The sequence below is a fragment of the Delphinapterus leucas genome, chromosome 13 (assembly GCF_059928025.1).
Source record: "Delphinapterus leucas isolate spDelLeu-1000000601 "Yukka" chromosome 13, BTC_Dleu_Yukka2, whole genome shotgun sequence".
NCBI lineage: Eukaryota > Metazoa > Chordata > Mammalia > Artiodactyla > Monodontidae > Delphinapterus > Delphinapterus leucas.
This window is the reverse complement of record NC_143141.1, coordinates 26,927,926-26,940,340: the sequence shown is the minus strand read 5'-3', so window position 1 is coordinate 26,940,340 and position 12,415 is coordinate 26,927,926. Positions and strand designations below refer to the sequence as shown.

At 43.8% G+C, this 12,415-nt stretch overlaps 1 protein-coding gene across 11 annotated transcripts in view; it reads left to right on the top strand.

The window, feature by feature from the left end:
* Window positions 1-12,415, top strand: part of TET3 (tet methylcytosine dioxygenase 3) — a 109,267-nt gene that overhangs the window by 81,203 nt on the left and 15,649 nt on the right. For all 11 annotated transcript variants that reach the window (XM_089922949.1, XM_089922950.1, XM_022563105.3 and 8 more), the window contains 2 exons: window positions 1,122-1,212; window positions 8,481-8,574. In XM_089922949.1, coding sequence (XP_089779075.1) covers window positions 1,122-1,212; window positions 8,481-8,574 — 185 coding nt within the window. The remainder of the gene's footprint in view (window positions 1-1,121; window positions 1,213-8,480; window positions 8,575-12,415) is intronic.

Below are 12,415 nucleotides of genomic sequence, written 5' to 3'. Positions count from 1 at the left end.
GAAATAATCACCTCTATCTAGTTCCTTTCATCATTCTGAAATAAAATCCTATACCCATTAAGTAGTGACTCTCCATTCCTCCCTCCTCCCAGCCTCTGGCAACCACCATTCTGCTTTCTGTTTCTATGGCTTTACCTATCCTGGATTATTTCGTATGAATGGAATCACGGGATATATGTGATATTTTGTGTCTGACTTTTTCACTTATTGTAATGTTTTTGAAGGTTCGTCCACATTGTAGCACGTATCAGTACTTCATTCCTTTCTCTTTTTTGAACTGTGGTAAAACATACATAATATAAGATTTGCCATTTTAACCATTATTTAGTGTATAGTTTAGTGGCATTAATTACATCCACAGTATCGTGCAACCATCACCACTATTTCTAAAAGTGTTTCAACACTAAACAGAAACTCTACCTATTAAGTGATAAGTCCCCATTCCCCACTCCTCCCAGCGGCTGGTAACCTCTAATCTGATTTTTACCTCTATGAATTTACCTATTCTAGATATATCCTGTAAGTGGAATCATACAATATTTGTCCTCTTGTGTCTGGCTTATTTCACTTAGCCTAACATTTTCCAGGTTCATCCGTGTTATAGCACATATCAGAATAAATCCTTCTCATGGTCGAATAATATCCTGCTGTATGGATATACCACATTTTGTTCATCTGTTGATGGACACTTGTGTTGTTTTCACCTTTTGGCTCTTGTAGTAATGCTGCAATGAACACTGCACACAGGTGTTGTTTGAGTCCTTGCTTTCAGCTGGTTTGGGTCTGTATCTAGGAGTGGAGTGGTTTGCTGACCTCTGGTCTAGATTATGTATAATGATAAACTAAATTCCAGAGTGGTTAAGCCTCAGTCTTGATAATGCATAGTTTTTATCAGATTTCTAAATTTTTGCCAATTTGGTCTGTGTGTAATGGTGTTTCACTGTGATTTTAATTTGTATTTCCTGATTTCGAATGGGGGTGAACATATTTCCACATGTTTATAAGCCATTGAATTTCCTGTTTTGTACTATGCCATTAATTTTCCTATTGATGGTGTGCCTTCCTACATTAATATTAATGAATTGATGTCTCCAAGTAATGTTTACTTTCTATTTCTGCAGAACAAATAGTGGAGAAAGATGAAGGTCCATATTACACTCACCTGGGATCTGGCCCCACGGTAGCCTCCATCCGGGAGCTCATGGAGGAACGGTGAGTGATGCACAGATGTCCAAGGAGAAGTGGGCAAGTTGTTAACAGAATATGGATTTTAAGCACATCTCGTTTTCATTGCCTTATACTAGACAGCCTACAGAAAGGAATCCCTGATACACAGACTGAAAAGTTGAATGTGGGATTTTCATCCCCAGTGCCCAGGGTTTCTTTCTGTCTGTCGGTCTGCCCTTTACAGATCCCCGTAATCCCCTTTTATCTCACTCTTCCTTGAAATAATTTTTATTAAAGAAATGGGGTTAAATGGTTGTATGTCCTGTAGAGTTTCTCATGGTCTGAAGTTTGCTGCTACCTTTCCTGTGGTATTGTTTAACAGGTTCTTCTGCCCTGTGTCGTGTAAATTGGTTAGATCTAAAGGCTTGATCAGAATCAGATTGTTTCTTTCTTTCAAAATTACTTCCTAGGTGGTGCTTTGTACCACCAGTAGGAGAAATGTATGCCTCGTCTTTGGCCAGTGGGCACCTATTCACATTGTCTCCCGAGTCCTTTTGACATGATCCTAGGAGTTCCTGATTTCTCGTATTTTTATTGGGGGAAGAAATATTTAGAAAACAGACTCTGGGTGCTGGGGGTGCTCATTTTTCTAGGCCATTTCAGTAGAAAGAGCCAAGATGTACGTGTAGGTTTTTTATTTTTGCTACTGTTTAGTGATTAAATACATACACTGAGTTTATATACACTTCCAATTCGAACTCAAGACTATAGGGCTTTTACTTGACAGCTCTGTTTTGCTTTTTTAAGCAGTTTTGTACAGATAGAAACTTTAAAATCTATGTACGTGTCCACAGTAGATATTAAATACTGTGAGTTCCAGTGTGTAGAGAGGTAAAAATAGCTTGGTGATTGAGAGCATATGGACACTGGAGCTAGACTAAGGTCCAGTCCTGGCCCTTCCACTTACTGATGAGTTCTTTGGTAAGTTGCTTTACTTCTCTGTGACTCGGTTTTCTTATCTGCAAAATGGAGAAAATAAAAGTACATACATTGGAGGAGAGTTACGAGGATAAACTGAATTGATGTCTGGAAAGCACATAGTGCTTACTAGTAAATATTACATACAGGGTGTCTACATCATATCTGCATTTACTGACTGCATTTTTATAACAAACGTTAGTATCTTAATAGTAAAGGCGTAAATTATGTAAGACATAAACATGTTTGCTCATACATATACGTAGACATACAGATGTGTGGAAGGCTGGGGGCTGAGAATTATAGCTTAGAATTTCTACAAATTTGGGGACCAGGTTTTGTCTGACCAGGGTAACTAATACTGTCATTAATATAGCAGGGAACATGATTTTGAACTAAATAACTGTAGTGATATCCCTGAATGAAAAAAAGGTAAGATGGATGGAGCACAGTGATCTGCTGTAAACACTTATCGTGTACCATCTGGAAACATTTATGTTCATAGAAGCCCATCAGAAAAGCATTTGATCCAAGACCCAATCTGTAAATTCAAGACGGATTGAAAGAGCACCTCTGAGTCCATAAGAATCATCAAAAAGTCTACAAATAACAAATGTTGGCAAGGACGTAGAGAAAAGGGAACCCTAGTGCATTGTTGGTGAGAATGAAACATTTAAAACAGTGTGTGGGTTATTCATGCACGCCTGCATGTGCCCACACGTGTATGTGTTACAGCTTCGAGGTTGGAGCGGGCATTATTTTGGCCAGCGAGTTTTTTTTTTTTTTTAACATCTTTATTGGAGTATAATTGCTTTACAGTGGTGTGTTAGTTTCTGCTTTATAACAAAGTGAATCAGCTATACATATATCCCCATATCTCTTCCCTCTTGCGTCTCCCTCCCTCCCACTCTCCCTGTCCCACTCCTCTATGTGGTCACAAAGCACCGAGCTGATCTCCCTGTGCTATGCGGCTGCTTCCCACCAGCTATCTGTTTTACATTTGGTAGTGTATATATGTCCATGCCACTCTCTCACTTTGTCCCAGCTTACCCTTCCCCCTCCCTGTGTCCTCAAGTCCATTCTCTAGTAGGTCTGCGTCTTTATTCCCATCTTGCCCCTAGGTTCTTCATTACCTTTTTTTTTTTTTTTTTTAGATTCCATATATGTGTTAGCATACGGTATTTGTTTTTCTTTTTCTGACTTACTTCACTCCGTATGACAGACTCTAGGTCCATCCACCTCACTACAAGTGACTCAATTTTGTTTCTTTTTATGGCTGAGTCGTATTCCATTGTATATATGTGCCACATCTTCTTTATCCATTCATCTGTGGATGGACACTTAGGTTGCTTCCATGTCCTGGCTATTGTAAATAGAGCTGCAATGAACATTGTGGTACATGACTCTTTGAATTATGGGTTTCTCAGGGTATATGCCCAGTAGTGGGATTGCTGGGTCGTATGGTCGTTCTATTTGTAGTTTTTTAAGGAACCTCCATACTGTTCTCCATAGTGGCTGTATCAATTTACATTCCCACCAGCAGTGCAAGAGGGTTCCCTTTTCTCCACACCCTCTCCAGCATTTATGGTTTGTAGATTTTTTGATGATGGCCATTCTGACTAGTGTGAGATGATACCTCATTGTAGTTTTGGTTTGCACTTCTCTAATGATTAATGATGTTGAGCATTCTTTTTGGCCAGCGATTTTTGTGAGGAATCTTGACACTATTGTTTACAGGTTGAGGGCTGCAGGGGAGTCAAATGTACAAGTTTGATCTGGGACAGTTTTTATGTGTGTTTGTTTTTTGGTAGCAATTTTGCAAGATTTCTAGACAGCTCTCTCAGTAACTTTTAGTTATAGAAGAGTATGTTTTGAAACAAGGATTAAGAGATAATGATAAAGTTGAGATTTGTCCTTTTTTTTTTTTTTTTTGTCATTGCTTTAAAAATAACAGCCAAGTGTAGATTCTCCAGAAACTGATCCAAGGGAGGAATTCCTCTCAAGACCAGGAATACTTGTGTTTTTCCTCAGCAACTGGTTTATTTTTATCTTAAGGGCCTTGTAAATCATGGAACAGATTGTGTTTCCATCTTAATGTTGGCTGCTAGTAAGCTTAGAGCCAGATTTGTGTATCCTCATTAGGAGGAACGTAATTTCTCATCTTTGGCCCGTGGGAGCCTATTCAGGTTCACTCCTGAGTCCTTTTGACATGACCCTAAGGAGTCTTCATTAGCTTCCTTGATTTCTCATGTGATGAAATGTTCTAGGCTCATCTCTTAAAAATATGCACAAGATCCCACCGTCTGCATTTTACATAACAACATCATGTGTATCTGTTTCCCCCTTTACTCTGATTTCATCACCTGTTATTTTTATCACATAGACATCTTTTTAAGCTCCTTGTGGAACAGGAGGGGAATGAATGATTGCTGAAAATCACCTGGACGGGGGTCTAGTTTGTGAATGATCCAGGCTGTCTCTTTCTCTAGACTTCCCGCCCAACCCTTACTCTGCAGGACCACTCCACTGCCAGGAGTTGGCCAAGGCAAAGAGGGAAGAAAACTGAAATCCAGGGGATGTTGGTGCTTTTAGTTTATCTGGGAAAGACTGTGAAAGGAGGAGGTTGAAAGCAAGTCCTAAAATATTATCAGATTTGTTAATGGGTTCCATACCTCCTGGGTACCTAGGTCCTTGTTGTCATAGATAATTGGAGTCAGGTGTTCAAACCCATATCTGAGAATGGCCTGCTGCACAGCGCCACATGTCCTCTAACTGGAAAGGGGATTCTCTGCAACCTAGGAGTTCATTAAATGTTCATTCTAGGAATGAAAGCACCAACACCGTGCCAGCAAATCCTCTGAGTTTGGGGGGAACTGGTCTCATTAATGTGTGATAAAGGTAACCCTGAAGAATCACAACTTTAGATCAGCGGTTATCAAGCTGATAACTTTAGATCAGTTATCAAGCATGCTTCAGGTCTCTGGAGGACTTGTGAAAGCACAGATCGCTGGGCCCCACCCCGGGGTTTCTGACCCAGCAGGTCTGGGATGGGACCCGAGAGTCTGCATTCCTCCCAAGTTTCCAGGGGATGCTGGTCCCAGCACCACCTTTGAGAATCACTGGCTAAGACGATGAAGTCACCCTTTAGAATAAGGTTTCAGCCTACCCTTCCAGACTTAGTTTAGGGTCTAGGAGTTCACCTGTATCCTAGCCTCTTAATGATAGGCCGGAAAGTAAGACATTTAAGAAAAAAGAACTAAATCCAGAGTTGGTTGGTTGTCTTTAAACACAGAGACAGTTCTGGTTAAAAAAAAAAAAAAATCTAACTGATCGGACAGTGCTTGGCCCTTTTATTTGCTCTCAAATATGAAGTTCACTACAGGAAGCATTTCTCACAAGGATGAGACGGTGGGGAAGGTCTTGGTCAGAAAGCCCTAGTCTGTGTCCTCAGCTCACCCTCCTGTGGGGAACACGATATCCTGTCTGTTCCAGTGCGAACAGTATGGTCACCTCAGGTTGTTCTTCCCACAGCGACCCCAGGACACACTGAGCGTCCAGGCTCTGCGCTCCTGATAGATGCTTGTGGAGCTGAAAGTTTTCCAGGAACCAAACAAAAGCAGCACTATCTGGTCTTTTCCTCTTGAGCCAGACCACGCTATATAAACTCCCCAGAGTCCTGTCTCCAAACACATTCTATAAGGGACTAACATAGCCTTAGAATTTTAATGTGGCAGTTATCAGCTTTTCACCTCATTCCTGAGGTCTTGAGTGAAATAGAGAACATTGAACTCAGAGAAACCTTAGATCAGCATTTTTTTTTTTTTGCGGTACAAGGGCCTCTCACTGTTGTGGCCTCTCCCGTTGCAGAGCACAGGCTCCGGATGCACGGGCTCAGCAGCCATGGCTCACGGGCCCAGCCGCTCCGCGGCATGTGGGATCCTCCCGGACCGGGGCACGAACCCGTGTCCCCTGCATTGGCAGGCGGACTCTCAACCACTGTGCCACCAGGGAAGCCCAGAAGCATTTTTTTTTAATATTTGTTTTCGTTTCCAATTACAAAAATAAAACATGTCTATAAAAGGCTGTTTTTTAAAAGTCTAGAGTGAATAAAGCTCTCTAATAATTATCCTTCTTAGAAGAAAAAAAATTTTTTTAAAGTTTGACGCTTACGTTACTATTTTTTCTAAGCATTTATGAAGATACACGTATGTATATAGAGAAATTTTGAACAAAATGGGATCAAGCATACTATCCCCATGTTTGTAACTATTACCCCCCACCCCACTTAATTTCTTTCGTGTCAGTACATACAATTCTGTAGAATCCTTTTTGACAACTACATGGTTTTCCATTGCATGGACATTTATTTTATTATGGTTAATTTAGCCAGTCCTATACTGGGTATTTAAGTTCTTTCTAAATTGTCTCTTGTTGATGCAGCAGTGAATATCTTGTTCCTAAATCTTGGTGTATTTGTACAGTTAGGTCTGAGGTAGAGATTCCTAGAAGTAGAGTGGATGAGATAAAGAATTATGTGTAACTATATATGCATTTATATAAAGAATATGTAAAACTGAATATGTAGTAGCTATGATAACATTATCCTCTGTTAACTAGTATATTAAAATATGCTATGACCAAATTGGATTTATTACAGAAATATAAGGATTGTTTGCTTTAGACAGTCTGTTAAAATAGCATACCTTGTTGATTGACCAAAGGAGAAAAACCATTCAATCATCTATGTCCTTAGTTGCTAAAAATGTATTTGATATAATTGATCGATTCTTGATTAAAAATCCTTAGAACAAGGACTTCCCTGGTGGTGCAGTGGTTAAGAATCCGCCTGCCATTGCAGGGGACATGGGTTCTAGCCCTGGTCCGGGAAGATCCCACATGCCGCGGAGTAACTAAGCCCGTGCACAACTACTGAGCCACGTGCCACAACTACTGAAGCCCGCGTGCCTAGAGCCCGTGCTCCGCAAGAAGAGAAGCCACCGCAACGAGAAGCCGGCGCACCGCAACAAAGAGTAGCCCCCGCTCACCGCAACTAGACAAAGCCCGCGTGCAGCAACGAAGACCCAGTGCAGCAAAAAAAAAAATAAAAAGAAAAGAAAAGAAAAAAATCCTTAGAACAGGAGACCCTTAGTAGAGCCCTTCAAAGTAAGGGAGTCTCTATCTCTGTCCCAAAGTCAGCGAGCTTCGTGCCCAGGGATGAGTAGTTAGAAACATTTCCAAGTAAAGTCAAGAAATAAGCAAAGATGCCTGCTAGTGCTTTGGAAGGGGCTGGCCAGTACAGACACAAAAGAGATGGAAATAGAGGCATGGAAAGTGGAAAGGAGGAGGTGGCAAATAACCAGTACTTGCAGACGATAATATTATTGTACTTGAAACTAAAAAGCTATTAAAAATAAGATAATTCAGCAAGATGGATGTTTACAGTATTAAGAATAATTAATATTTACTGGGCTCTTCCCTCATGCCAGGAACTTCAGAGTACTTTAATGCACTCCCTGTGGATTATCTCATTTGATCTTTTCCCAAGCCTAGGAGACAGGAACCATTTTTATATCCATTTTACAGATGAGGAAACTGAGGCTTAGAGAAGTTCAGTCATTTGGCCATGGTCCTGTAACAAGGAAGTGCTGCGCTGGCACTCAAGCCCCAGCTCTCTGACCTCCAAGGCCGCACTTTAACCGCCATTGCCCCCAGGTAGCTGTGTGGTCTTGGGCAGGTCAGTTCAGCTCTGGGGGCCACAGTTTCATCACCTCTGAATGTGGTGAATCCCTGAGTGTGTGCACACGTGTATGGGCCAGGGCAGGGGGGTATGCAGGAACCAGACGTGTTTACTGTCCAAGGGAATCTCAGAGCCAGTTTGTACTGGGTAGAGTCACTTCCCCCTGGCCTCAGCTATCTGTCCTCATCTGTTCAAATGTCAGTTGGGGATTGTTGAAAGAGAATAATAAGGGTTTCCCCATTTGTTTTGTCTGTTGCATTTTACTGAATTTATAAATAACTAACTCTGCTAACAGGGCTGGATACAAATGCCTGTGTTGAGCCTTGGGTTTGAGTGCTCAGAGGTAATAATCAGAGACCTTCTGCCCTGGGACAGAGCGGAGCCGGGTGGACCAGAGAGGCCCTGGGAGTCTGTAAGTGGAGCTGTGTCCGCAGAGGCTTTCACACGGAATAAACATTTAAATCTTTCTCTTCCTTCTCTATTGCCCCACAGTAACTAGAAACCCTAGCTGAAACACACTGAGGCTTGCCTTCTTACCACGACTTGCTCTCCTTTGGGCTTCAGCTGTGCTAATGGTGCCTTCTGTCTCCCTCTCCAGGTACGGAGAGAAGGGGAAAGCCATCCGTATCGAGAAGGTCATCTACACGGGGAAGGAAGGGAAGAGCTCACGTGGCTGTCCCATCGCAAAGTGGGTACGTGTCAAAGCTCCACAGCCCAAGCTGGGCCGGGGAGTGGAGGGCAGGCGTGTGCACCGTCCAGGGAGCTGTGAGCCAGCATCTGGTGCTGGTTAGGGTCATCGTCCCCCAGCCTCAGCTGTTAGTCCTCACTTTGTTTAAATGCCAGCCTCTGATGTCCAAGGCTGGCCTTGGAACTGCTCTGGTCATTACGCTCAGCTCATACTGCCCCTGTGGTTCAGGGCTGCAGAGGGAGGGAGGAGAAGCGGAAGCTGGAGATGTCATCTTGCTCAAGGCTGAGCCCCACCACGGTCCCTGTGACTCCTCTGCCCGCTTTGTGTGCCCTGTAGCTGCAGGTGTTCCTGTCTCCTGTCCGCAAGAACTAAGCCTCTGGGCAGGGTCAGGGACAGCACTGCATCTGTTTTACTTCTGAGCCACTGTTTCCTATAAGGCAGCCTGTGTGTCTTGGCAGAGGGGACGTCAATGACTCAGACCCCAGTTTCACCCGAAGTTTTCTGACCTTGCCCTTCCAGTCCTCATAGAGCACTGTGGAACCAGTGCCCAGAGCAGCAGCAAGGTTATCCGGTAGCTGTTTGCTCAGCGCTTGGTAGGGAGAATACGCATGGAAAATAGAAGGCTCCATCCCTGTGTTCAAGCTTCTTATGATGCAGAGACACAGGGCGTAGACCATGGAGACTTGAATAATCGAGCTTTAACACTGAGAGGCAGACTTGGTGCTGTAGAGTTCAGCGGCAAAAGGGACACGACTGGCAGGAGGAGTGTTCAGGCAGTTTCCCAGAGAAGGTGGATATGCGTGGGGCCATTAAATGGGCCGGGAGAAGGCAGCAGCATTCCTGGTGAGGAGAATCATGTCGACAAAGGCAGAAAGGCTGGGTGAACATACACACGGCTCACTTTGAGTGAGGGATGGTGGTAAGATGACCTTTGTCGTCCTCTGTCCGTCTGCTCACATGGCTGTTTTTATCTGGTCTGTACCACATGCCTTTGCACCTTTATGTTTAACGAAAATAAAAGGTGTCTGAACCTGAACTACCACATACCCGTTTGTAGCAACTTTCAGACAGTAGTGAAGAATTATCTGGAAAAATTTGGAATACTTAAGAGTATTCACAGGTATGTAGAAGCATGTTGCCCCCACCCTTGTGAAAGATGGTCCTTACAGTGGGAGGTTGACTATGTCTGTGGCTGATCAGGGTGGGGTGTTATCCCCCCAGAGAACCTGTTAGAGAAATGGCATTGTCCCTCTCTCCTGCTAATTCAGGCAGTTGTTGAGGAATTCCAAAGTCTTGGGCAAGAAACTGAAGATCCTTGGGGCGTAGGTAGAGATAGGGACTTCTCAGCTTCAGAAACAGCACCTTAAAGAAAGAAAACACCTGGCTATGTGGATGGTGTTGAGGATAAGAACATGCATTTCCAGTCCCCAGACACCCATGGCCAAGCTTTATAGCTCTTGACCAGCACTTGTATGTCTCTGCTGAGGGCTGAGGAGGAAGTTGCCCAGGTAAAGCGTGAGATCAGTTTCTGGGGCTGTGAGAGGAAAGCAGAATGATGGGGGAGGAACTTGGTCCTCAGAACTTTGGTCCTCCAGAGTCTGTGGACAAATGCCCAGAGCAGGGCACATGTAGCACGGTGCTTTGTCCAAAGGTTGGAATAACTTGTGGGTATCACCAAGTCTGGTGGGGGATGCCAGCTTTGAAAGAAAAGCTTAGATAGAAGGGAATCCATAGTGACAGAGAGGTGAGGAAATTCTGTATCTGATGAGTGAAGATAAAAGGAGAGAGGAAAGAAAATTTTTTTATGAGAAGAGTGGTAGATCATAGAACTGTTACAGTGGCAAGAAAAAGGCCGTGCTGAGTTGTGGGGTTTTTTTTTTTTCCTCTTTTATAACCATCTCTCATAGTGTGGTGGACTTCTCTTATTTTTTGCCTACACAGCCACTAAATACCCTATGTATTTTGGTTGTAGAGCTCATCTAGAGTTCCACCTCCTTGGAAGTTAGAGAAGAGGCAGGTGTTCCCTTTCCCTGCCCCCCACCCCTGGGGAAGTGACCCACAAATGCTAAGAAGGACAGATTATCCTTGGTGGCAGCATGGCATCAAGAGCGCAGGAAGTGGTCCATGGCCACGGGGGACTGGCAGCATCCAGCTGCCTGTGGTGGACAGTGCCTTCTGTGGCTCTCCCCACTTCCCCTGTCCCATGTCTAGAGCCTGGGTTTTCTTTCCAACTGGGGTTCATGTCTGTGTTTGCGGCCTGAACCCCCAACCAATACCTTCATTACAAGCAGTGTACCTGACAAGCTCTAGACTTAACCGGCTAGGATCTTGGGGGACAAAGCTGAGGTGCATCATGGATGTCCAGCAAATGTGTGTCGAGAGAATGATCTAAGAAAGCAATGGGGGCTACCCAGAGAGCCTGCTGGTAGTCTCTGATTTTAAGGTGGCCTGTACAAAGTATGGAAGTCACCAAGCATGGGAGTAAGGGAGTGACCCATGGAGCATTCCAAAGGCTCAGAATAAACAGAGGCATGCCAGAAGCAAACACTGCAGATGGGGAAAATGGGCTTTTGGTAGAAGAATCATAGAGACACTGCTTCGCCAGCCTGTAAAGGTAACAGGCCAGAAGGCGGACATTTGAAGACCCTTCAGGGGCATGGTAGAATAGACTTGCTGGGGAACCCCAGTAGTTGGAACTAAGTACCAAGGGTGAGAGTTATGGGGGAACAGATTTGAGTTTCTGCCTGGTGCTGTTCGAGGTTCAGTGCTCAGGGAATTCCTGCCCAGAATCTAGGTGATTTGTTTACAGTCCTGTGATGGCGTGGGAACAGTCTGTGTTGCCGTGCTCGAGTGTTGGTTTGTTCACACCTTGCGTTGGCCTTTGACTTGTGCACTTTGTGTATTTCACCCTGCTGGGTTCCTTCATAGAGTGTGGATAGGGAGCTCCGCTTTGTTATAGCTTTTTTGAGTGTGAGTGGGGGATGTGAGGGTGCCACAGGGCTGTCTGCTCATGCCTAGTCCACCTTTATGTGTTTGTCACTTGGGAACCCCAGAGGGCGTGACCTCAGTCTCAACTTTGACAGGTCGGGTGTCTCTGTGTGCTCTGAACGTGTGTTACACATGAGTGCAATGAGTCGATGCACTGCCCAGGCAATGAGCAGAGGTTGACAAGTGTCTCAGAAACCCTAGTACCTACGATGTGTGCAGTTGCCCGTGAAATGCCCGGCTCAGTCTGCAGTAGGCCAATCACACAGGGGTATGATTAATGGCATGTTCGTATATTTACTGAGCCACAAAAACAATTTTATAAATAATGATGTAATCGATGCTTCCACCAAGGGTGAGGGTGGTGGACACCATTATTGCTGTGGCTCAAAACAGGAACTCTTGGCCCAGTTATATGTTTTGTTTAGCATTCAAGGTGTCCTTTAAATTTTTGAAGCAAATTCTGATACATGCTGCATCATGGATGAAACTTAAGGACATTATGCTAAGCGAAATAAAGCCAGTTATTAAAGGACAAATGCTGTATGATTCCACTTCTATGAGGTACCCAGAGTAGTCAGGTTAATAGAGTCAGAAAGCAGGATGGTTGTTACCGTGGGCTGTGGGCAGGGGAGGATGGAGAGTTAGTGTTAAATGGGTGTAGAGTTTCTGTTTGGGAAAATAAAAAGTTCTGGAGGTGGAAGAAGTTCTGGTGATAGTTTGCACAACAGCGTGAATATACTTAATGCTACTGAGCCGTACACTTAAAATGCTAAATTCTAAGTTACATATATTTTACTACAATCTTAAAAATTGAATTTGGTGTTCCTGTGTTTAAAAGGAGAGATTTCATGTGAAAA